Below are 23463 nucleotides of genomic sequence, written 5' to 3'. Positions count from 1 at the left end.
CCTTAGCCACGCAGAGCCGCCGTCAGCGAGTTGGCTTTCTCTCGTGTTTGAAGACGTACCATTTAGAGACAAGCACGTTTTCCGCCACATTTCAGAAAGTTCTCCCATGATCCAAGCCAGGGGTCCCCTCCGGACGGTCACACCTAGTCGGGCCCGAGAGGAACACGGGCGGAGGGGCTGGGGCTGGGACCCCGGGGGTCTCTCCCTCCGCCAGCGTGTCGCTCCCTATCGTCCGCGACTGGGCAGCAAGAACCGCTGCGCCTCCGCTCCCCGCGGACCCGACCGCCGCGTTTTCAGGCAGGCAGCCCTCGGTTTACCTGGGGACGCGGCCACGCGTGAGGGACTTGCCCAGCATCGCTCCATGGGCGAGCGGCGGATGCGGCGTCGAGGGCTCCTTGGCGACAGACGCGTCCCGCTCTGCCAGCACCACTCACCAGGGACGGGTCGCCTCTGGCCCTTCCGCGGAACGCTGTCTCCAAACTTGGCGGAGCCGCAGCGACCACCAGGCTGTCACGCTGGGGCCGCCAGTTACAGTCTGCGCGGCTGTCAGGACAGCGACGGCAGGAGGAGCAGAGGAACCACTCGGCGTGGAAAGCGTGGTCCTGGCCCCGGTTGGGCTGGTCTGGGTGGCTCTGGTGGACGTGGGCTGTGCAGGGTCTGGCTGGACCTTGTGTGGCGTTGACCCTGGGGCCCAGGCGGGCGTGAGTCGGGGTGTGTGAGAGGCGGGGCTCAGAGCCTCCGTGTTCATTGTTACGACTGGGTTCACCTGGACTCTGCAGTTTCTCTTCCCCGCGGTGCACTGCGCTGACGCACCTGTCAAGAGGGAGGCTCCCGTCCGGACACGGCGGGGCGGCCCCGGGCTCCTCCCGTCCCTGGTCTGGCCCTCGGTGCTCCGGGTGCCTCCGAACCTGTGGTGCTGCGGGAGGGTGAGCCGGTGGGACAGACGCCCACGCACAGTGACAGCCGGCAGCGCCCAGGAGGGAGATGCCCCGGGAAGCGTGTTCTGACGGGAGGTATGGGGCCCACAACCGGGGTGGGGGAACACTGGGGGGCCTCTGGGGGTCTTGGGTGCGGCCCCTTCCTGCCTCCCCGCATGGCCGTGGGCCGGGGCTCGGGGATCCGTCAGGACGGTCTCAGGGGAGACGGGCGGTTTCCTGCATCGCCCTGTGGCGGGGGAGGGGAGGGGAGCGCTGGGCCCAGCAGCCCCCACTCCTCCTCGGGGCACAGGCCTGTGTCCCTGCGGCATTTGTCACTGCCATGGAGGCCGCTCCCTGGGGGAGCCCGAGCTCCATCATGGAGGAGACCCTCCCGGCCGGTTATTTCACTCTTGGTGTTTTCTGACGTGTTCTCCTCTCCTGCCGCCTGGGGCTGTGGCTTTGCACCCCGACACCCAGGCTCTCTGTCCTGGAGCCCGCGTCCTCGTGTGCTCCTGGCGGGGGGCGGACCAGGCCCCAGCCCCCTCTGCAGCCCCCACAGCCGTCCCCCCTCGGGTCACGTGCAGCTCGAGGCTGGAGTCCGATCCCCGTCCCAGGCTGAGGAAGTCAGCTCCGTTTACCAAGTTACCAGAATAACTTGCTGATAGCATCTTGCCGTCCGCAGCAGCGGGTCTACGTGAATAATTAATAGGCCACTGCAGCGTGACGCAGTCGCCCGGCTGTTCCTGAACAGCACTGTGGGTCTGCAGGCCGGGTCCTGTTGGTCAGGCGTACGCACTGCACCATCCCTCGTCTGGCCCAGGAGGCAAGGGGGTCGGCAGGGAGCCACGGAAGGCCCTGGCGCTTGGGGCTACGGGTCAGGGTGCGCTGAGCACGGAGAGTCGGGCCGAGAGGTGTCTGGAGACCACAAAGGCAGACTCCTCATTTCAGGAAACGGCCTCACCCCAGGCTTCCCGCGTGGCTTGTCTTGCGCAGGCGTCTCGGGCTCTGGGCTGTGAAGCCCCAGCCGGGCGCGCAGGGAGGCTGGGGACGGGTCGTTGCTGGAGAAAGTTATTATTTGACCCGAATGCCTTGGCTCCGTTAAGCACCGCGCATCCCAGAGCCTCGGGTCGGCAGCTCCGGGCCGCCAGGGAGACGTGTGTGCAGCTTGGAACGACCAGTCGGAAGGTAAAAATTCCACACTTAACCGGCTTTGGTCGTCCCCGCTTCCCTCCACGCGTGTGCACACGTGCACACGTTAATTGAATTCCAGCCCTGAATAGACTGGCCTCCATCACGCGTCGCCTGTCACCTTTCCGTGTCGGTGCTGCGGTCAGCACGGAAGCTAAAAGCAAACACCGCGACGCGTGGAAGACGCCGTGGCTCTGCCGCCTGGAGAACGGAACAACACGCGTTGTTTAGCTCAGGTCGAAGCAGAGAGGTCATGGTGATGACAGGCGATTTCATAAATACGATTTTGACAGATGCTGAAGCGTGCCGGAGGCAGAAACCCGTGCAGCGGAACACGAGAAGTATTTTAAATTGCTTTTCGTGAAGTGAACTTCACAGTTTAAATAATAGATGTTTACCTCCCAGGTTAAACCTTAAATACTCCCATTTTCCCTGAAATGGCATTTTTTAAAAAGATAGTTATACCCCAGATTCCCTGCATTCCACACACCGTCGGAGAACCACCGGAGTCCCAGGAGGATTTTAGCTCATTTCAACGTTAACGGAGCCCAGCGGCGCAGAGGTGCCCGCCCGAGAGATGGTTTTGGTCAGACTCATTTACGTACTTTTATGCAAATTAAATTTTTATGTATCAAATTTCAGAATGTGGATACCGAGTGGCAAAATTCACCTCTTCGTCAGTCGCTTTCTTCTCACGTTTCCCATTACGAAAACGTTCACTTGAGTCCAACACAGAGTGAAGGTTTCCCGGCAGGCTCGTTGAGCTGGTGGGAGCCTGGAACCGCGGCCGAGTGGCGCGGACTGGACAGGCGGCTCCGGCTTCCCCTCCCAGCGGGCGCCGTTTCCTGCAGGAAAAGAGCGCTGCGTTTGAGAGGGTCGGGCATCGCGTTCCTGCGGGACCACACAGGATCGGTGATAACCGCGTTGCGGTGAGGGAGGCTCGTGTCAGACGTCACCGTGTGGGGTCTGTGCACAGCACGTGGCCAGGGAGCGGTGCCTGGACCACGCCAGAGACAGAAACACGGAGAGGGCCTACGTGTGGAAATCACGCCCGGAGAGAAAGTCTCCCCACTTGGCTCCTGTGTTCTAGAACACGTGCGAGGCGTGTTTATGTGGGCACACACGTGCGTATGCGTGTGCATAGTCGGGAACTGGGGCCGTTCCTACGTCCACCTGCTACGCAGACTTGTCCCGCACGGGGCTCCTCCTCCGTCCCCGCGAACCCACAGGCGAGACTCAGAGCCCATTAGCTCCTCTGCAGCCCGCGACAGATCCCGGCTTTTAGACAATCTTCAGAGGTGCCACACAAGGCTCTCGGGGACGGGCGTGGACACTAGACACCCACGCGGGGCAACGTGCCGGTGGCCTGGAGCTGCCGGAGGAGGCCCGCTCACGGCAGGTGTGTGTGTGGCATCTCTGGGACCCACCTTTGTGACGCCTCGTAGGAAGTGCTGGCCGTGGAGACGGCCGGGCGGGGCCGAGGAGCCGTCCACGGTTCACCGGATCCGCCACGGTGAGGTGCGCCAGCTCACAGTCGGCGCGGCCTTGCTGGGCGGCGGCCACACAGGAGGTGGTGTCCCTGCCCGGGGGCCACCGTCCCCTGTCTCGGCTGCGAGAGCAAATCACTCCTCGACACCAGCGGCGATCAGTTGTTGGGGATTCTTTTCTGAGGCCTTGAAATTTTAAAGTGACTTTGTCTTTTAATTAGATGAAGTAAAAACAGTTGGTGAGTCTGTTACCAACGTGGTTCTGATAGTTGGCTGACTGCTGGTCTGGACCACGCTGTAAACAGCAGGCGTCTGGTTCTGTGCGCTGATGAAATCGTGCAGGTCACATCCCCACTTTCCAATCTCAAGTACGACTTTCCGAGTGTTCATGTCGTGCACTCGCAGTTGGGTTGAGGGTGTCAGTGTCCTTAGAAAAGTCCCCGGAGCGCTCGACCCGCCGGTGACGGGAAACAAACTCCTGCTCCAGGTGCGGGAGGCCCAGCCCTCGGCGACGCCGCGGCACCTTCTGACGCCGCCACCCGCAGCCGGCTCCATTTCCCAGGGGGCAGCGGGCTTCCACCCCACCCAGACCCTCTGTTCACGCCTCCCTCCCACCCGCAGCTCCCCGGCCCCGGCCCCCACTCAAGGAGCCAGTCAGCGTCTCCACCGCGGTAGCCTTTGGTCGGGCAGAGAACAGGTCTCTCCCGCCGCGCGTGGCCGTGGGCTGCCTGGGCGGGCGGGGGCTGCACCTGTTTGAAGTGAGCTCTCTGCGGGGCCTTGGCTGCGAGCCACGCGCTGGCGGGCCCGAGAGTTAGTGAGAATCCCCGGCCTCAGCCCGGTAACGGGCCTCGGCCCCCGATCTTCGCAGGAAGAGCACGTGAGCGGCTGCGCCTCGTAAACCCAGTGTCCACGGAGCCACGTCAACATCCACAGCGGCTAATTGCAGCGTCTGATTTTCTGTTCCCCGTGTATCAAGTGCTTTGTTTTTCTTTCTCCAAATTGTCACATTAAAATGAAAGTCAGAAGCCTCTGCAAACACGTGGAGTTGGGGTGCGCGGAGGTCAGAGACCCAGCATCCGTGACGTCCCTTCCCCGCGTTTGCCGGTTTCTGTCTCCCTTCGGGGAAGCCGTGGACCCTCCCTGGTGACGGCTTCGCTCCCTCCCTGCAGCTGCCCACGCCTCATGTTCCCGCATGGCTGCCTCGGTCCAGCCCCCGTGTGGGTGTCTGAGCCCAGACTCCCCGGCCTCCCGGGCCTCTGATGTCACCGCGTGCCCCGCGTCCAGGCCCCGGGGCCTCACCCTCACTTCTCTCACGGCCGCCTTGCTGGTGCCCTGGGCTGGCTACAGCATCTCCGGGGCACCAGCCGGGTTGGGACCCCTCAGATACCGGCTCTCGGGACCCTGCTCTGTGGAAAGAACAGCCGGAGGCAGAGAAGCCGGGTCCATTCCCACCCTTCCCGAATCCTTCCGGCGGGGCCGGGGCTGGCGCGAGTTCTGCTGGGGGCTCCCCGGTCCCCCTGAGCAGCTGCTCCGGGCTCTGGTTCTCCCACTGGGGACGGCCACGCAGGCTCTGAGCGGGCATCGTGGGCGTCTGCGTCTTCAGCTGCACCGGCGCTGTGACTGACCCCGGGAGGGTGCTTTGCAGCTCATCATGTGGCCTTTGTGCTACAGCTGCTGTCAGTTGTGAGATTTTAAAATGGGCTCAGTGAGAAAAAAGCACAAAGGTGGCAACAAGAAGAACAGTTTACGTTTGGGGCCTGCTCTGTGCCGGGCCTTGTGGGAGGCGCTGCTTGGACTGTTTAACTCTTGTGCCCGGTGGGAAGGAGGACGCCATGGCGCTCCGAGCGGGAGAACTGACTCGGGCAGGATTTGAGTCTGGCAGCCTCACTCTGAGCTTGCGTACTTGCTTCTAGAATAAATGTTCCTGTTCCCAGGAGAATTCGCCTCGCGAAAATATTAGGTCATTAAATTCGAAGTGTCCAATTTCGAATCAAAAGTATAGTTATTATATCTCAAACAAGCAGTACGATTAATCAAAGTATGCGCCTAAACTATCGACAGTGTTGCCGTCTGAGCGGTAGCTTGTTGAATGAGGTACCTTCTTGGCTAAACAAACAAACAAAAAAACCCAGTAGGTCGTTCATGCCAGCAGCGAAGAAGCCTGGAGAGAGAGCGGCAATCAAATTGCAAAAGGCATTTTATTTTCCACAGCTTGTTGAGAATTGCATATTTTTCCCTGCAAGAAGTGGTCAAAGCCTGGAGGAAGTGGTAGTCACTTGGTGCAAGGTCTGGCGAATGGCGGATGACAGAGAGTTTCCAAGCTCAGCTGCTGTAGTTTGAGCAGCGTTGTTTGTGTGACATGTGGTGGAGAGTTGTCTTGCAAGAGGACTGGCCTGTCTCTACTGACCTGTCTCGGCTGCTGAATCACAAGCATCCTCATCATTTCATCCAGTTGGTTGCAGTGGACATCTGCTGTAATCTATAGACCAGGTTTCACGAAGCTGTAGTGGATAACACCAGCGCCGGACCACCAAACAGACACCGTTAGCTTTTCATGATGAATATTTGGTTTTGGACTGTGTTTCGGCACTTCGTCTTTATCCAACCATTGTGCCAAACGCTTGCGATTGTCGAAAAGAACCCATTTTTCACCACACATAACAATACAGTGTAGACATAGTTTGCTTTTACGTCGTGACGGCAAAGAAAGGCAAGCTTCGAGACGATTTCTCTTCTGATTCCTGTTTAATTCACGCAGAGCCCAACTATCCAGCTTCCCTACCTTGCCGTTGTGTTTCAAATGGTCCAATGTTGTTGGAATAGTAACGTCAAACCTTGCTGCTAACTCATGGGTATGTCGAGGTGGATTCGCTTCCACTACAGCTTTCAGCCCATCAGCATCCACCTGGGTCTCAGGTCGCCCACGTGGCTCATTTTCAAGATTAAAATGACCAGAACGGAACTTCTCAAACCACCTACTGTGCGTTCATTAGCCACATCCTTCCCAAACACTCTGTTGATATTTCGAGCTGTCTGCGCTGAATTGGTTCCACGATGGAACTCCTGTTCCAAAATAACACGAGTTTTTGACTTGCTCATGTTTTCACAAAAATTGCTCTCAGAAGACGACTAGAAGAATAATCGCAATCAAAACCGCGCGATTGGAGGACCGAGGACGCCCCTTCACAATAGACATAAAACAAGAGGCGTCAAAGTGGAGCGTCAGAGACATCCACCGTCTAACTCGGCACCTGCAGACATGGGACGTTCCGTGCATGGCCGTGTTAAAGACAAACGCCAACATGTTGTCGTTCTGAGACCAGCTTGTCACGAGGGGGGACGCCTGCCTGCGAGCTGGCGAAGGCCGGTCCCCCGAAGCCTGCCGCAGGCCCTGCCCTCCTGGACCCCGTGAGCGACTCAGGCTGAGGAGCCGCCGGCCGCAAACCCGCGGTCTGACCCCCGGCGCAGTCCTGGCGGGAGGCCTGGGCGCCCCGCGTCTGGGTTGCGGAGTCTCCTGAGTCGTGTGATTCTGTGCCTCGCGCACGCGGCGGCTTCAGGCCACAGGGAGCAGCCGCGCCGAGCGGTGCGGGCGCCGGGCGTGTCTGCGTGCGCTTCCCTGGCGGCGGCACCAGGACCGGGTGAGCTGCCGCCGGCTTCTGAACACCGAGGGCCCCCAGCCTGTCAGAAAGGCGGCGTCTCGCAGGTTTGAGGGCGGCGGCGGCCTGGGGTCTGCTCGGGAGGACGCCGCACTCTGCCTGGGGCCAGGCTGAGCGCAGGCAGGTGGGCGCCGTCCTGGGGGGCCGTGTCTGGGTTCACTGGGGGCGCGCGGCCCTGCAGGTGGCTCTCGTGGGTGGGCTCAGCGTCTGACGGTGGAGGTGAATCCCCTCCTACGGCGGCCCGGCCACGCGTGCCCCGGTGCGGAGGGTGTTCCTTCCCACAGGCTGCTTGCAACGCAGCTGAGAAGGGGCTGTCGGGGAAGGCGCCGACTGGGGAGATGGGCTTTGCCGGAAGAGCCACAAACGCTCTTTCTACCTGCTCGTCCTGCGGGAGCGTCTCTGTGGCTGTGGCAGGCGCCGGTGGTGGCCTTGGCGTGTGCAGTGTGCGTGTGCCTGTGTACATTGCATGCACGCATCAGGGTCGGCGTGTGTGTGCACACGTGTTTTGTGTGAGCATTTGAAAGTGAGCAGCAGGAGTGTTCAAAGCTTCACTCTCCGCGCCCCGGGGCCTGAGGGGTAACGAGGCATCGCGAGGTGCACGTCCAATAAAACGCCGTTATCATGTTACGGAGGAACGAAGCGGGGGGCAGGTGGGCCGCACCCGGCACCTGTCTCGCGCTCTTCCTGCGCGGGCGTCTGCGTGTGAAGGTTTATTGATTCCCGGCGTCTGCGCTCACGGGGTCTCTGTTCTCCTGCCAGCTGCACGGCTACTTGGAGAACGAGCCGCTCACGCTCCAGCTGTTCATCGGGACGGCGGACGACCGCCTGCTGCGGCCACACGCCTTCTACCAGGTGCACCGCATCACGGGCAAGACGGTGTCCACCACCAGCCACGAGGCCGTGCTCTGCAGCACCAAAGTGCTGGAGATCCCGCTGCTGCCGGAGAACAACATGCGGGCCACGTAAGTGCCTGGGTGGGCGTGCCCCGCCCCCCAGCCCGGCCAGGTGCTCTGGGTCAGCACCCGGCGAACTGCACCGACGTTCTGACAACAGGTTGCTTCTTTGTGGGGTTTCAGCTGCTGTGTACGGTGCCCCGTAAAACAGACTCCTCAGTGCCACAGTGGCAAATCCCTCCCTCCGCGCCTGCACTCAGCTCCCAAACGTGACACCTCTTTATTCCCAAACACGGCGGTGCAAGTCAGAGCAATGGCTAAAATGCACACGCTGAAAAATTAGAGCAGGGGGTACATCTGAGTGGCGTTTTGATTTTAAGAGCCATGGGAGAAGCCAAGGGCCGCCTTGCTGAGGCAGACAGGACTCTGGTGAGCATCTAGGGACGTAGGTGTGGAGGTGGAGCCAGCCCTGGGCAGCGTCCCCAGCAGCACATGCAAAGATCCTGGGGCAGATGGGCAGGGCCTGCTCTGGGCCACCCTGGCGGGGGTTGTGTAACTTAGGACTTCATGTGGGGTTTTAATACCTGTCAGAGCCCCTGGGTCCAGAACAGAAGGCAAGCTTCCTCTCCATGTCAGCGTCGCATGGATTTCTCTGAATTCATCCTAAACCCTTGGGTTTGTTCTGCGAGCTGTGACCCACATTCCCCGAGGCCCTGGGTGCGGTCGGGGGTTTGAGAGGATGGGCCTGTGCTCGCTGGGCAGCAGAGGGGTGGTGACGCCACCGCGCTGTCCTGTGCAGGCGCGGGCTGTGCCCAGGGTCCACCCGGCGTGTGCCGAAAGGCCGGTCCCAGGTCACCTGAGGGGGTGGTCAGCGCACCGAGCATGTATCCTCCTCTCTTCTCGCAGCTTGTGGAGAAAAGAAAAACAGCGGTTTTCATTCTGTGGAGAATTTATACACAGACTGTTTCACTGGAGTCTAGTTTTGAATAAGACTCCACGAAATTATTAAGTTAAATGAAATTATATGAATGCTAGAAGTCTGGGTCCGGGTCCGGGGCGAGGGCCGGAGGGGCGGGTGCAGCGGGGCCTTCGGGGTCGTGTGTCAGCCATTAATGGAAAGTCCTGGGCTTTTGTTTCGGGCAGCATCGACTGCGCTGGAATTCTGAAACTCAGAAACTCTGACATTGAACTTCGAAAAGGAGAGACGGACATCGGGAGGAAGAACACCAGAGTGAGGCTGGTTTTCCGGGTCCACATCCCGCAGCCCAGCGGCAGGACGCTGTCTCTCCAGGTCGCCTCAAACCCAATCGAGTGCTGTAAGTAGACACATGTTGAAGTGCTATAAGTAGATGCACACTCAAGTGCTGTATGTAGATGCGCTCTCAAGTGCTAAAGTGGATGCACACACGAGTGCTCTAAGTAGATGCGCACTCGAGTGCCTTATGTTGACACGTGCTCCCCCACCCAGGACAGCAGGAACTGTCTGGGTCAGGCATCCTGGTTCAGTCACACCTTTGCCTTTTATTTGTGTGGACTTGTGAGCTGAACTTTCCCCGTCAAATACGCTGTTCAATGTGCATTCACCGGAGGAATCTGTTCGCTCGTCCGGGCGAGACAGACCTCTGTGTGCCGCGAGGGGTTTGAGTTCAGCTGGGTCCTAGCATGTCCGGCTCTGGCGGGATGCAGGACCTGCCACAGCTTCCGAACGTCCCTGACTGACGGCAGCTGTCGGAGAAATAGAAAGAAGGAAAGTGTGACTCGAACCCTGAGACATCTGCATTGACCCCGTTTGGGTCAGTCCCTCGCGTTTCCGGCAGCTTGGGAACCACAGTTGTGGCACTTGCAGCCACTGGAGCGAGCAGACCCGGCTTCTGCAAACCCAGCATGACTGGCCGTCTTCCCGGCCCGGGTCCTGGTTCTGTGGCTTGTGTCGGGCCCAGGGTGAGACTGACGCTCCCTGCCCTGGGCAGACGCTTCCCATCAGGGCTCAGCGCCCGACCGTGGTGGGGTGGGGTACGGAGCCGCGTGCTCTTGGGGCTTCACCGACCTTGTTTGTGAGTTGCCGTCAGCGAAGCTGTGTGCAAACACTCGGGCTCCCGGCCTCCGCGTCCGCGACCCCGTCCAGAGAACTGGACGCCTGTGAGGGGCCGACCAGAGCCCCGGGGAAGCGCTGCTGGCGTGTCCTCCCGGCCGGTGGGGAGGAGGAGCCCGTCTCCAGCGCCTGCTGCTGCTCAGAGGCGACGACACTTCCTGGGCAGCCTCGCCAGGACCCGCTGGGCCCCCTCGCAGCCTGTGGCATCTCCGCCCCAGCCCCCCGACCCCCAGCCACATGCGGAACTTGCCGTGGCTTCCTGTCCCGGCTTCCCTGGGCTGGGGGCCTCCCGTGTCACGTCACATCACGTCACCTGAGTCCGCCCTCCTCTGCGGACGCCAGCCCCGCCCCCCCGCAGCTGCGACCCCCACAGCTGCTCCGCGGACGGGCCTAGACCCAGGGCACAGGCAGGGCCGCACGTCCAGGGGCCAGTGAGCCCCACTGTGATCCTGGGATGGGCGTCAGACCCGGTGTATCGTCCCATGGTCCATCTACCCAGCCTGGGTGAGCGTGGACACTTGTGTAGCGATCTGCGTACCTACACGCATGTTCACATACACGCATTGCCACACACAGGGTGTGCACACACCCATGCCATCGAAAACTAGATTTTCCCATGGGGCTGGGTCAGATGCAGGCGTGGCTCCCACTCGCTGCAGGTTTGGTTCCAGGCCGCTGCCGTCCCCGAGTGTGTAGAAGTGACGTGTGCAATCGGCACGTGTCTGAGATCATACGCACCTTGGCTAAGAAAGGCCTCCCTGTTAAAGCGTCCGACAGGCACGAGGTCAGCACCTGCTGTTGGAAATGGCGCCGCTAGACTTTCCCACGCAGGATGCCACGGACCTTCGATTTGCGAAAAGCGTGGTATCTGCAGGCGGTGAGACGAGGCGTGCCAGCACGCGGTTCACATATGTGTGTGATCACTGTCGTTTGGGATAAAAACGGCTAAATCTTGTTCAGGAGCACATAGTGACTGTTTCTTCCAAACACTGATGAAAACCATCAGGCTGGAGCGTGTCCTGCGCCTTTGTCTCATCCGCGAGGCGAGGAGCATCTCGTGGTGCTCGTCCTCCGGGGGCTGGCGCTCAGGCCCTGCGGGGGCGACACGGGCCGGCGGGGCCGGCGCCACTCACTGACCCTCTCCTTCCGACGCAGCCCAGCGCTCGGCCCAGGAGCTGCCCCTGGTGGAGAAGCAGAGCGCGGACAGCTACCCGGTCGTTGGCGGGAAGAAGATGGTCCTGTCCGGGCACAACTTCCTGCAAGACTCCAAGGTCATCTTCGTGGAGAAAGCTCCAGGTACGCGCTGAGTGTAGACCGGCAGGAGGGCCTGGCTGCCCCGCGTGTGCCGGCCCCGGGGACGGGTGAGGCAGGGCCTGCGCGTGTGAACGCGGGGAGCTCGGTGTGCGTGGGCCGTGTGCCCCGCGTGTGCCTCTGAAGGGATGGGTGGGGGTGTGTGTTCCTGGGGCCATCGGGGCCCGAACCCGCAGACGTCACAGCGGCACTGAAGGTGCCTGCGCTGGGCGCCCGGGCGTCTGTGAAAGGCCGTCGCTGGCTTGGCTGTGGGCCCCGCACCTGAAACACGCACCTGGCGGGTGGCTCCTCCTCAGGGTCGGCCAAGAGCTGCGGGGTAGGGGAGCCGCGGGGTAGGGGGGCCGGGGGGTACACGGCCCTCCTGCTCCCCCAGCGTTTCTCATGGGCGCCACCATGTGGATGCCGTGGCCCAGGTGCTGTGGGTCTCTCCTGCGTGTGACCTCTGCGCCCACAGGCCCCGTGGAGAGCCCGGGTCACCCCACGAGCCCCTGGAAGGTGACGAGCCACCCCCACCTCCACCAGTCTCAACATGGCCTCGTGCTCACGCCGCCCGGCCTGGAGCCACCCCGGTGGCCTCTGGAGGGGAGGCAGGCGGCGTGTCCCGAGGAACATGGGTTTTCCTGGGGCCGTGGTGCCTGTGGTCCTGGGCCCCCCCGGGGGCCGCTGTCCTGCCTGGGGGGCTTGTGAACGGGGCGTAGCTCCAGGTCAGCTCTGCCCAGACGCCGACCCACAGCCCCGTCTGGGTCGCCGCGTCCGGGTGGGGGGACGTCGTGGGCCGTGTGGGGCCGTGTGCGCGGTCGGGAGGCAGCGTCTGCGCACTGACGTCCGGTTCCAGCACAGGTAGGCCAGGCGCAGGTGGGCAGCGCAGGGGACCGGGGGCCCCGAGCGAGGGCAGGCGGGGGGTGCGTGGACCCCACTCTCCGTGAAGACCGTGTGCAGCTGTTTCTGGACCCGAGTTCCTGTCCCTGAGGGCGGTGGAGGGGACGCTGCTCCCCCCGGGACGGCGGGGCGCGGCCCGCGGAAGGTGGCGTTCGTGGCCTTTTCCTGTCCGCAGTCGCCAGTTGGAGTTTTCCTGAAGGCGGCCAGCCCTGTACTTAGTCTGACCGCTGGAGGCCGCTGAGGCATTCAGCCCTCGCAATGGGGCTTGATTTCGTGCCGTTCGCAGGAAACTCGAGTGCTTCAATCATGGTGGGCGTAAAGGTCCTTCCTGCTTAACTAGCTTCCCCGTGTAATCACGCACACGCTGGAAAATGTGCTCTAAATGGTACACAAAGCCCAGCTAAGGGTGCGACGGTGAAAGGAGTTTGCGTTGCCCGTCTCCTTCCCTGGAGGCGGCTAATGTTGAAATAATTTAACCTTCAGAGCCTTAGGTGTGTGTCGGAGGGGAGTCGGCCACGCAGCGCCCTGCCCTCCGCCTGCCAGGGCCTCTGGGTCTCGCTCGCCCAGGCTCTGGCTTGCGGGCGGGGCCTGCGCCGATGTCTCCGCGTCCGCGGTTGGTTTGCCGGGAGGCCCAGGAAGCACCTCTGCGCCCACCGCTCCTCCCGCTCAGCAGAGGGGCCGCGAGCCTGCGCAGGTCCAGCCGAGTCACGCGCTGGTGCGCCAGGGACGCGCCTTCACCGCCTGTCAGGTCTCCGAGTCCAGCCCCCCTCCCCGAAGCTCGCTGCGCCCGGAGGAGCGTCCCCACCCCGCGCTGGGCCAGGGCCGCTTGGTGTCCTGCTGTTTGCCGCTGGGCGGCGGCTGTGTCACCCACGCTCCGCGGCGTCAGCCGCCCCAAACATGAGCAGCGGAGTCACAGGTGCTGCTCGGCCTGTCCCTGTGGCGTCCCCACGTGCATACAGCAGGCACACGCCGGGCGCGCAGTCGTGGGTCAGCGTCAGCGCGCTCTGCATTGCGAGCAGGTGGACACGTCCAGCTGGCACCTGTGATTTCACTGTTCGTACGTGAGGTCGTTTGCAAAGTCAGACATGCATACACGCAAATCACACGTTTTCAAAAGAAGGGAACGAACATCTCCATGATTTCCTTTCTTTCCCTTTGGTTTCCGCGGCAGAAGCCGCGCTCACAGCAGTTCCTGTTGTGTTCTGCGTGGCGGGGTCACTGGCATCCCACGCCCTCCCCTGGCAACGGGCTTTCTGGAGTGGTTGTTTGGAGAAACCACTAAACTCAAATTAAAAACACAATTGTCCTTCATCTTCTGATGAGACCGTCGGGCTTGTTTTAAAGTCCCGTTTTTAAGGTGCTGCTCGCGGGCGGGACCGAGGCCGGGCCGTGAGCTTGGGAGGTTCTCGCCGAGGAAGTTAGTAAGTTGGTGACTGAAACCGCCTTCTCCAGAAAGGACTGCCGCGGCTCCTCCGGCCCCGGCACCTGTTCTGAGAGAACCGGAGGTCGTGGCTGCCGTGAGCGGTGCCATGTCACGTGCTCTGCGTCCCGGCCAGGGCACCCCCAGCTGCTCTGGTTCATGGTGCCCTGAGACTCTGGCGCTGTTGACGGATGGCACCACTTTTCTCTTCCTGCAGTGGCCCAGACAGGCTCCCTGAGGCAGGGCCACGCCGGCACCCGCCACACCAGGGCACAGCTCTGCGCCCACCTCACTCGCTGCTTTTGGCAAGTGGGAGCCGGTCGCCGCCATGGCTGTGGCGCCCTCTGCTCCCGTGACGTGGCAGGTCCCGGCGGGAGGCTCCGGCGGGCGGGGGCGGGGCAGGTGTGCGGGCGTCACCGCCGCTCTGGCTCCCAGTAGAGGACGGCGACTCTCCGCAGGCTTTTCCCGCGTGGTGCGGGAGCCCGAGGGTGGAAACAGCCTCCGTCAGGGACTTCGGTTCACAGCTGGTGGCGTCTGTGTCAGACGACATTTCTGATGGAGAAAGTCCGTGCGGAAGGTTCCCCGACAAGCCAGGCTGGTGCGGTGGCTCCCGAGGGCGCTCACACCCCGCAAGCCGCGGCGTGCTGTGTGCAGAGCGGGCACCGATGCGTGTGTTCCTGTGTCGGAGGTTGCGCCGTCTCTGCAGGTCTGAACTGAGGCAGGTGTGCGGGTCACGGTGCGCAGTGGAGGGACGGCGTGGTGCTCGGTGCGGACGAAGACGCCCGGAGACCCTCGTGGGGTGAGAACCCACTTCTGGAGATCGGCCCGAAACCGAACAGAAGGGGCAGGTTTTTGAGACTCCGCTGCGTTGAACGTCAGGGCTCCTCACTGGAGCCGGGCACGGCGCCCTTCCGCGACGTCACGGCCTACCCCGTTGCAAGTTTTTGAAGCGTGTCTGGGTTCTTTGGCTGCGTAAGAGCCGCACCGGAACTGGGGTTAAAGCCCCAACTGCGCGGTCGCTAGCGACACACACGCAGCAGACCGTTCTTGCGCTGGGCTCGCCGGCGGCCACCGGAGTGTCGGAGTCTCAGCATCCACCTCTGAGCATTACATCCCAGACCCCGCACGCCAGCCGGGCCCTGCGAGTGCCCCCAGCGGCCCTGTGCTGTGCCCCACGCGGCAGCCCCTGCCCTGCCCTCCCTGGGGGCGCGGCTTGGAGGCGACGGGGCTGAGTCTGCTGTTCTGGGCTCTTCCCGAGCACCCGGCGCACAGCAGGCACGGCCCGGACGTCTGCGCACAAGTGTCACACCACGCTGCCGAGCCAACAAGCAGACCCGGAAGAGGGACAGGTCTGCGAGGCTGGGGCCCGGCTGGGGACGGAGGGAGCTGCCTCCGTGGCAGGGCCCCGGGTGGGCGGCCTGAGTACGCACGCTCGCCGCTCTTCCTGACCGTGCACTGCGTTTTAATCCCGCCCTTTGGCCTGTGTGACCGTCTGGCCACTCCACTCAGCGCGTGTTCATCCCCGGTCCGTGGTGCCAACGTGGACACAGACGCGGCATGGAAGGGAGGGGCCTCCGCCCCGCCGGGAGGGCGCGAGAGCCGGCCCGGGACCTGCGGCTGCTCCCTGCACGGAAACAGTGGCTCAGCCCCGTGCAGCTCCCCGGCCGCGGCCGTCTGTGTGGAAACCTTCGCGGGTGTGGCGGGGAAGCCTTTCCGATGACTCACGCTGCCGGGAGTTCCCTGATGGTTTGGAGTATTTTTACTCCTGGACTCGGGCGGTTTCCTACGAGGATCCAGGCAGCTCCCGATAAGCCCGAAACACAAAGGCCCTTTCAGGCCGGGCGTCGCCCTCCCTGCCAGAGCCGGGGTTGCGAACAACACCAGGCTGCCCTGCCTTTGGCGCGGGCGCTTGGCGGAAGGGAGATGCCGTCCGCGGATCTGCCGGCGCCGTCAGCCTCCCGGGAGGGCAGCGGCCGCTCACGCCCGAGACGGAGGAACCGCTCTTATCGTCTGACCAGTGTGGTTACTGCCGCTTCCAACTGCCCCCGCGCTCTGACCCGTCCCGAGCAGCTGCGTCTGTGCATCTCCCAGGAACGAAGGCAGCAATTGGCTTGTGGGCCCCAGGCAGAGAGAAGAGCCACGTGCCTGCCCCACCCCCGCGCCCGCTGCGAGGCCCCCACAGTGTCGGGGCTTTGGGGGAGCAGGCCCAGCATCGAGGGGTCTGCGCCCCCGCCTGGGTGGTCGGCCGCTCTGAAAGTGACGCTCGCGTCGCGGCGGGTCCAAGACGCCCCACCTCTGCTGGCAGCGCCTGGCCGTGCTCGGCTTTGCGTGAAGTCACCTGACTCCCGTGCGTTCGGAGAGCTGTGAGCTGTGGGTGCGCGCTCCCGGGCAGGGCCAGCCGGGCGCGCGGAGGGGACAATGCACGGGGGCTCCCTATGGGGCCACAGACGTCTCCGTGCGCCGTTCCCCGCACGCTGCCCCGAGCCCGCGTCCCTTTGTCGGAAGCCGCAGGCACTTGCTCCTCCTGGAGCCGGCGTGGGTCCCTCCCTGTCCCCAGATGATGGGACAGGACGGGCTGTTCCTACCTGCGCTGCAGGAATAGCGTCTCCTCCTTGGGGTTTGTTAAATGCACCGTCCGCGGCCCTTTGGGAGCCTCAGTTTCCCCCCAGCACACTGGCCAGCCCTTCCCTCTGCCCCCCTTCTTCAGAGACAGGCTCTGTCTCTGCCGCGCAGGCCATGTACAGGGCGCGGTCCCAGCTCAGTGCAGCCCCAGCCTCCCGCCTCAGCCTCCCTGAGCGCTGGGCCGGCCGCGCCCTCCCTCTCTGGCGGCGGCGCCAAGGCATCCTGCACCGTCCTCGTGGGTGTCCAGCCGCAGCCTTAGCCTCCCTGCGCAGCTCAGGGTTAAGGCCTCAAGCTGGGCGTGGGGCAAAGATGGGCTTTCGGCCGCGGAAACGTCAGATCAGTTATGCGCAGAGCAGGTCTGACCTTGGTGACCCGGGCGGGCTGTTCCCTCCACCACCCGCCAGCACCTGCCCCACAGCCCCGGCCGCACCTTGGGGGTTCGCTGCTCTGCGGCACTCCGGTGCCGTTGAGAGCTACCGAGTGTATTTTTGGTTTCCAGTTATTTTTTTTCTAGAGGAGAGAGGGTTGCCGACCTCTCGCCCGGTCCGAGTTTGTCACCACGTGGGTCCGTCTGGCGGGTAGTTAGTGCTGGGACCTGGGACCTGGGGCCTGGCTGGAGGCTGGTAGGGCCCCAGTGCGACTCCCCAACCCCCACCTTGGTCCTGCACCCGCCGCCCACCCCCACGAGGGAGAAAAGGGAGATTTGTCTAATTTGTCAGTAATTGGGGTTCGTAACAGACATGTTTTCTCCTTTGCAAGCGCAGCTTAAGCAGACACTCAGCGCGATCCCTGTCGCCGTCCACGGGGCGCAGACTTTTCCTGGGGGATGATGAGAGCGAGGAGAGCCGTCTGCAGGGAGTGACGTCTGTTAACTCAGGTCGTCCCAGACCAGTCCCCAGACGTCCTGCCGTCCAGGGGGACTTGCAGAGGCGGGCGGCCGGGCGGGAGAACAATGAGTCCTTTCACGGCAGCTCTGGAGCCTTTCATTTTTCAAACATGCAAATGGCCACCGGGTAGAGTTAAAAATACCTTGTGTTTTGCATTTCTGCAGCCAGCACGGCCAGAGGTGCAGAGAGAGGCTGTTTATCTGCCCAGCAGCTCTGAGCAGAGGCCGGGCGGGGCGGGGCCCTCACCCCAGTGACTTCTGCTTGGAGCAGCTCGGGGGCTGTCGCCCACGCGGCACCGCGGCGTCCTCGACAGGGTCACGGGCACACGTGTGTCCTCCCGCACGAGTTCACGGGAGGCTGGCGTGGGAGGGCAGGAGGTGGTGGGTGCCGGGGCTCGGGCGCCGCACAGCCGCGGGGGGCACCTGTGTCCCGGAGAGACCGGGGGTGCGAAGCCCTGTGGCTCGTGTGAGGCCGCGGAGGGGCTCGGGGACGTGGTCTGGGGGAGGGTCCTGAGGGCCCTCCAGCCCTGGGCCCTCCCCGCCAGCCCTGGCGCAGCGTCCTGGGCCCCAGCACAGGTTTAGCGTTGCACGCGGGGCCGGGCCAGGGTAGTCACCCCAGGGTAGCCAGAGCGCTGCCCTCACCACGGCCCCGGCCCCGGCCCAGCCACGACCGGATGGGGAGGTTTCGGGGAGGCGGCGCCCGCCGCGCAGAGTAACGGGGCCTCCTGCGCTCTCTTGCAGATGGACACCACGTCTGGGAGATGGAAGCCAAGACCGACCGAGACCTGTGCAAGCCGGTGAGTGTCCCTCGGGGCCCTGGGCTGGGGTCCCGTTTGTTCAAGTGAAACAACTAATGGAAAGAAAGTGACAGGACGGGTAATGAAACGTGGCCGCAGCGCGCCCCGTGGGGCAGGTGCTATCACGGCGGAGCACGAGGACAGAGCAGTGGCCCCGAGGACCAGACTCGGGGCTGGGCCCGGCTGGCCCAGCAGGAGGAGCATTTCAGAGAGGCCAGGACGCGGTCTCGGCGCCGAGTCACACGGCCAGCCACAGACACCCCGGGGAGGGCGCCCGGCACGAGCCCCTGCACCTCTCACGGGGCCTGAGCCTCCCGGGCGGGCGTCGGTCCTACCCGACCCACTGCACAGCGCCAGACGGCCTCGCCAGCGTCCCTGGAGAGCGCCAGTCGCTGCGAGTGTGACGCAGATCGTCTACCTGATTCCTCGGGGGCCTGCGGGCCCGTCTGTGCCGGAGTCGCGGCTGTTGCCGGCTCCAGGCCGCACGTCCAGGCCCCACAGCCCCGCCCCAGCGTCCTCGGTGCCGTTCACGTGGCGGGCGCCTGACAATAGGTGTTGTTCCTGGGGTCGGGTACTGCGGAGACTGTTCGGTCTGAGACGACTGTGGCTGCTCCCACTTTCTCGCGCCTGGCGTGGGCCCGGCCTGGCCTTGTCCTGTTCCTTCAATCTGTCTTCATGTCTGAAGTGGTTTCTTGAAGACGACATCCTCTTGGGTCTTGCTTTTGATCCACTCTGACGATCTGTCGTGTAGCTGGTGTATTTAGCCCATTGATGTTTAGAGTGATTGACTATTGACGGAGTTGCGTTGATATCTACTGTGGAATATTTTTCTGTGTTCCGTTTAGTCCTAGAAAAATAGGAGTCCTCAGGCCAGCATCAGATGCAACACGGCTTGTAGGCGGGTCTTTGCAGACGCTCAGGGTTCTCCCAGGCTCTTGCACGTTCCTGGGCGCTGCCGCGGATGTCTGGACGGTTCTCACGCGCTGGGGCCGCGGGGAAGGCTCCTGTGTGTGCCCCGGTGTGCGGGTGGAAGTTGTTACTCAGAAACTCATTGTTTCTTCTCGGGCCGCCTCTAGATCCTGGGCGTGGAGTCAGGTGGACGGGGGCTCGCGGGGCCCGGTCTCGCTGAGGCCTTCCAGGGCCTCTCGTCTGGGCGGAGGGGAGGAGGCAGTTCCCACGGAGGGCGGCGCCAGCGCAGCGCCCTCTGGGCCCGGGCATCTGACTCACGTTTGTGCGGGACCTGCCCCTCGTGCTCTATCAGGGAGACGCATCTTCCACCTGCGATTTCGGCGCCTTTTCCCTTCACCAGAACCTTCGCAGACAGTTGTCAGGCGGGGCGTCCTCCCTGGCCCTGGGGCACGGCCTGTGCTGGGAAGGTGACTCACCCCGGGAGTGCCCGGCCGCCCCCAGAGCACGGCTCGCGGGCTCCCGTCTGAGAGGCCATTGTCCGCCCTTCGCCCGAGAAGCCCCAGATGACGTCCTGGCCTGCGAGGCCGGGTGGCTGCGGAGGTGGCCTTTCTGGGCTTGTCAGGAGCATCCCCGACACCTGGCCGCAGGCAGAGGCAGCCACCAGAGACAGGCCACCCTCCTCCTTCCTGTGCCTCCTTGCCCCCTGTCCATGCCGGTCTGTGCCAGACACCGCTGGCTGCCCCTTGGCCAGGGCGTTCATGGCGCCCAGGGAGCCGGCGCCATCAGTTTATGGGTGTTGGTGCCAGGTCCTCTCCCACCACTGGGGCGGGTCTGTGCCAGGCGCTCTTGCCCTCCCTCGACTGCGGCTCTCTCCGGGGCCCCCAGAGGCTTTGCTGGTCCCGCTTGCGCTGGACGCAGGATGGAGGCCGCCTGCCCACTCCGTCCCCCAGGGCAGGAGAAACTGTGGACCTTTCTGGATTGAAAATGATTCCAGCCACGTTGGCACGTTCTTTTTCACTTTTAACGATTGCGTATTTTAAAGGCAGCTTAACAGTTAACAGTTGTGGGTTTTAAAAGAAACTTAATAATACACGTGAAAAATTATTTTAAGTTTACCATTTCGTTATTATCTTTTAAACAAAGTTTACTTCCATGTGTATTTTTTGTAGTCATAAAGGAACTTCATCTTCATTGTGGAAATCTGGAAAATATAAAAAAGTATTTTACAAAAGAAGCAAAACCTGGTGTAGTCTCAGTACTCGGATAAGAGCGATGTGAGCATTTGCGCACACGTGACCACGTCACGCTCTTAAAACGGGGCGCGCTGTGTCTCGTTTCTGTGCTGCCAGGAACTGTGCGAGCTGAAGTGAGCCAATGGGCTTTCTTAGAGCGAGTCCCGTGGGTGTCGGCGCCACGTGAAACCCCCCCTCCGCGGTGACAGAATTCCGAGTCACTTCATTTCCTTCTGCGTCTCTTTCTTCCCTCGTCCTTCCCTGCGTGCTAAGTGGCAGGGCTCCCGCGGAGATGGCGTTTTTGTTGTTGCTTTCTGTACCTCAAGAGTCGCAGTGGCTCAGCTGTGGCCACGTGAAAACACGACCCTCTGGTCACGTGGAATTTACGAAAGCCGACCCCACGGCGTGGAGCCTGCCCCGCCGGGCCGCCCGCCATCCTCATCCCAGCCGCTCGTGTCATCGTGGCTCAGGTTAATTTCCATCCCGGCTTTGCTAGATGTTTCCCTCCCGTCTCTGCTCTTCATTCCCTCGCCCGCAGAGGTCACGCCCCTCACCTGCCGGCCCAGCTGTGGCCGCCGCGCCCCTGCAGTTGAACCTCAGAGGAAGCATCTTCCTCTCCGTCCACGAACAAGCGGGGACTGTGCCTCGGGATGGCCGCAGGTTCCCGATCAGACCCGCTGGCGGGGGCAGCGAAGCGCGGCCCTAGGGGGGTTTGCCGCACCCCCCTCTGTGCGAGGGCTCTGCCCTCCCGCTGTGCTTGGCGAGAGCTGGGGCAGGAGGATGGCTTCTCGTGGCTTCTTGCAAACGAAGCGCAGTTGCCAACACGGCAAACACACGTTGCCTGGCAGACGCGTGTCCATGGCCGCGGCCGTGGGGCCCCAGCAGCAGCTCCTGTGCCTCGGTTTCCTCGTCTGCTGTTATCTTGAGTTTTCTGTTTTTAACACGTGAGATTCTGTTATTGACGTGATTAGATCAATTTTGCTATTAATCTGAGTAACAGGCTACAATTAATTACTTTAACAGAAGAAGTGATATAATGGATTTTTCTTACGCATTTTTCCTGCTTGTTAAACTGAAATCAGATGATTAAAGAAAACCACAGAAACTTCATGGCTGTGAATGCCGCCTGCAGGGTGCCCGCATCCCCGTTCCCCTGGGGTTTGTTTAGGGCCCAGCATCCGTGCGGCCCAGAGGGACACAGGGTTTGGGGGTCCCCACCCAGCCTGTGATTTGCCCACGCGGTACCATGCTTGCATTTTTATGTGTGTGTTTGAAAAAACCTGATTTTTATAAAAACGTTGCTGATCTTTATTTTAAAAACAGAGGTGACGGCCGCCACCCTCAGCGGTTAGTGCTGTTCTGTCTGTGCCTTTGTGTCCCAGCTGCTCCTGCCGCCATTTGGGGTCTGGCCCAGGGGTGTCGGCCGTTGTCGCGGTGACAGACACAGCTTCCCCAGGGCCACCCCCGCTGCTGCGTCTCTGCAGCTACTGGACAGGTGCTCCTGCCCCGGGAGGCGCTGTCGTCACCGCGTCAGCCGTGTGGGGCTCCCGCCGGTTTCCTCTGGTCTCCTGAAGACCACGCGGCGGCCTCTGCGTCCGGGCAGACGCTTCCCCCCCCCCGACACGCAGTTTCTCTTTTCTCGATTTCTCTCCCCGTCCTCCATCCACATGGAAAGGAGTGCGGAAATGGAATGCTCTAGTGCAGAGCGTTTCTCATTGGCAAGACGCTGACCGCCGTCTTCCTGTTCGCCATTTTATTCCAGAACTCTCTGGTGGTCGAGATCCCGCCTTTCCGCAACCAGAGGATCACCAGCCCTGTCCAAGTCAGTTTCTACGTCTGCAACGGGAAGAGGAAGAGAAGCCAACACCAGCACTTCACCTACCTTCCCGCCAACGGTAATGCCGCCTTGCTGGCTTTCAGCGCTGAGACCGGGCCCGTGGGCTGCTTTTTCTGAAAGTCGCAGGCGTGGTTGCCGTCGAGCAGCGCGGTTGCGCTGTGCGTTTGAACCGTGTGATGTCCTGTTGGTGAGGCTGAGTCATCAATTCCCTGGAAAAAAAAAAGAAAAGTGCAGCTTTCGATGCATTTTCCCTCATCACTGGGGGGCGGGGGTGTTGCTCATTCGGTCAGTCGCTGGTCGTCATTCTGGCGTGTCGCGAACGTGCAGCAGCCACGGGGGAGCGTGGCTCTCCCATCGCAGACCGGTGTCCTGGTGCGTGTTGCGTTCTGCAGCCGTCTGTGGTGAAGCAGCAGGTGGTCGTGGCTGCTCTGCGGGCGACTGGAAATCAGCTTTGCTTTGACGCCTCACGGCTGTGTCCGTGTGGCCATCCGGGAGCACGATGACCTGTGCTCGCGCCGACGCCCGTCTTGTCTCCCGCGGCCCCAGGGCGTTCGGGCCGACTCGCCTTTTGCTCCGTTCGCTGTTTTGTTGGTGGTTTTTTTGGTTGGGTCTTTTGCTGGTTGTCTTTTCGCTTGTTTTTTGTGTTTTTGTGGGTGTTTTCGTATTGAGTTTGTTATTTCGTTTTTTAGTTCGGTGTGTATGCGTGTTGTCTTGAGTGTTTTCTGGGCTTCGTCCTGGGCTTCCGGCTGTGCCTTCCGGGCTGGCGTGCATTCGTTTTGGTCTTGGTTTTGATTGTGTTTTTGGTTGTTTTTTTTGTGTGTTCTGTTTTTTTATCTTTTTTTTTTTTTTTTTGCTTTTTTCATGCATGTTGTTGTGGATGTAGTTTACGCGGTCGATTCTACTCTTGAAAGTAGTTGTTTTGTTAGTTAGTTTGTTCCTTATTTTTCTGTTGGTTTTTCTTTTTGGTTTCATTTTTCTTTCCCTGTCAATGGCCTTGATAACAGGCTAGCTCTCAAGTAGGTGCTTCTGTATTTGGGTTTGTATTGAGTTTTTTATTGGGTGTTTTCTCGGGATGCTTTTGGGATTTGTTTGGTGGTATTTTTGTTTGGATTTTTCTGTTCGGTGGTGTGTTCGTGAGAGTTTCGTTGGGGTTGCGTTTTGGCTTCGGCCGGCGGGGGTTGGGGCGGTTTTGTTTTCGGGGTTTTTTTTGTTTTTTTTGCTTCCCCGTTCCGGCTTCTTTTCGTTCCTTGGGCGGGGGCCGGGCCCCGTTCCTTCCCAAAGGAAATTTTTTGTTTTTTTTGAAAATGTAACGATTGTGTTCTAATTAAACTTCAAGC

The 23463-nt window shown here is 61.7% G+C and overlaps 1 protein-coding gene across 2 annotated transcripts in view; it reads left to right on the top strand.

Moving 5' to 3' along the window:
- Positions 1-23463, top strand: part of NFATC1 (nuclear factor of activated T-cells, cytoplasmic, calcineurin-dependent 1) — a 115648-nt gene that overhangs the window by 29167 nt on the left and 63018 nt on the right. For both annotated transcript variants that reach the window (XM_012657820.1, XM_012657821.1), the window contains exons 4-8: positions 8008-8210; positions 9285-9457; positions 11389-11529; positions 18093-18148; positions 22052-22184. In XM_012657820.1, coding sequence (XP_012513274.1) covers positions 8008-8210; positions 9285-9457; positions 11389-11529; positions 18093-18148; positions 22052-22184 — 706 coding nt within the window. The remainder of the gene's footprint in view (positions 1-8007; positions 8211-9284; positions 9458-11388; positions 11530-18092; positions 18149-22051; positions 22185-23463) is intronic.

The sequence above is a fragment of the Propithecus coquereli genome, unplaced genomic scaffold, assembly GCF_000956105.1.
Source record: "Propithecus coquereli isolate 6110/MARCELLA unplaced genomic scaffold, Pcoq_1.0 Scaffold560, whole genome shotgun sequence".
Classification (NCBI taxonomy): domain Eukaryota; kingdom Metazoa; phylum Chordata; class Mammalia; order Primates; family Indriidae; genus Propithecus; species Propithecus coquereli.
Note: the sequence above shows the minus strand (reverse complement) of the source record. Positions and strands in the feature narration are given on the sequence as shown.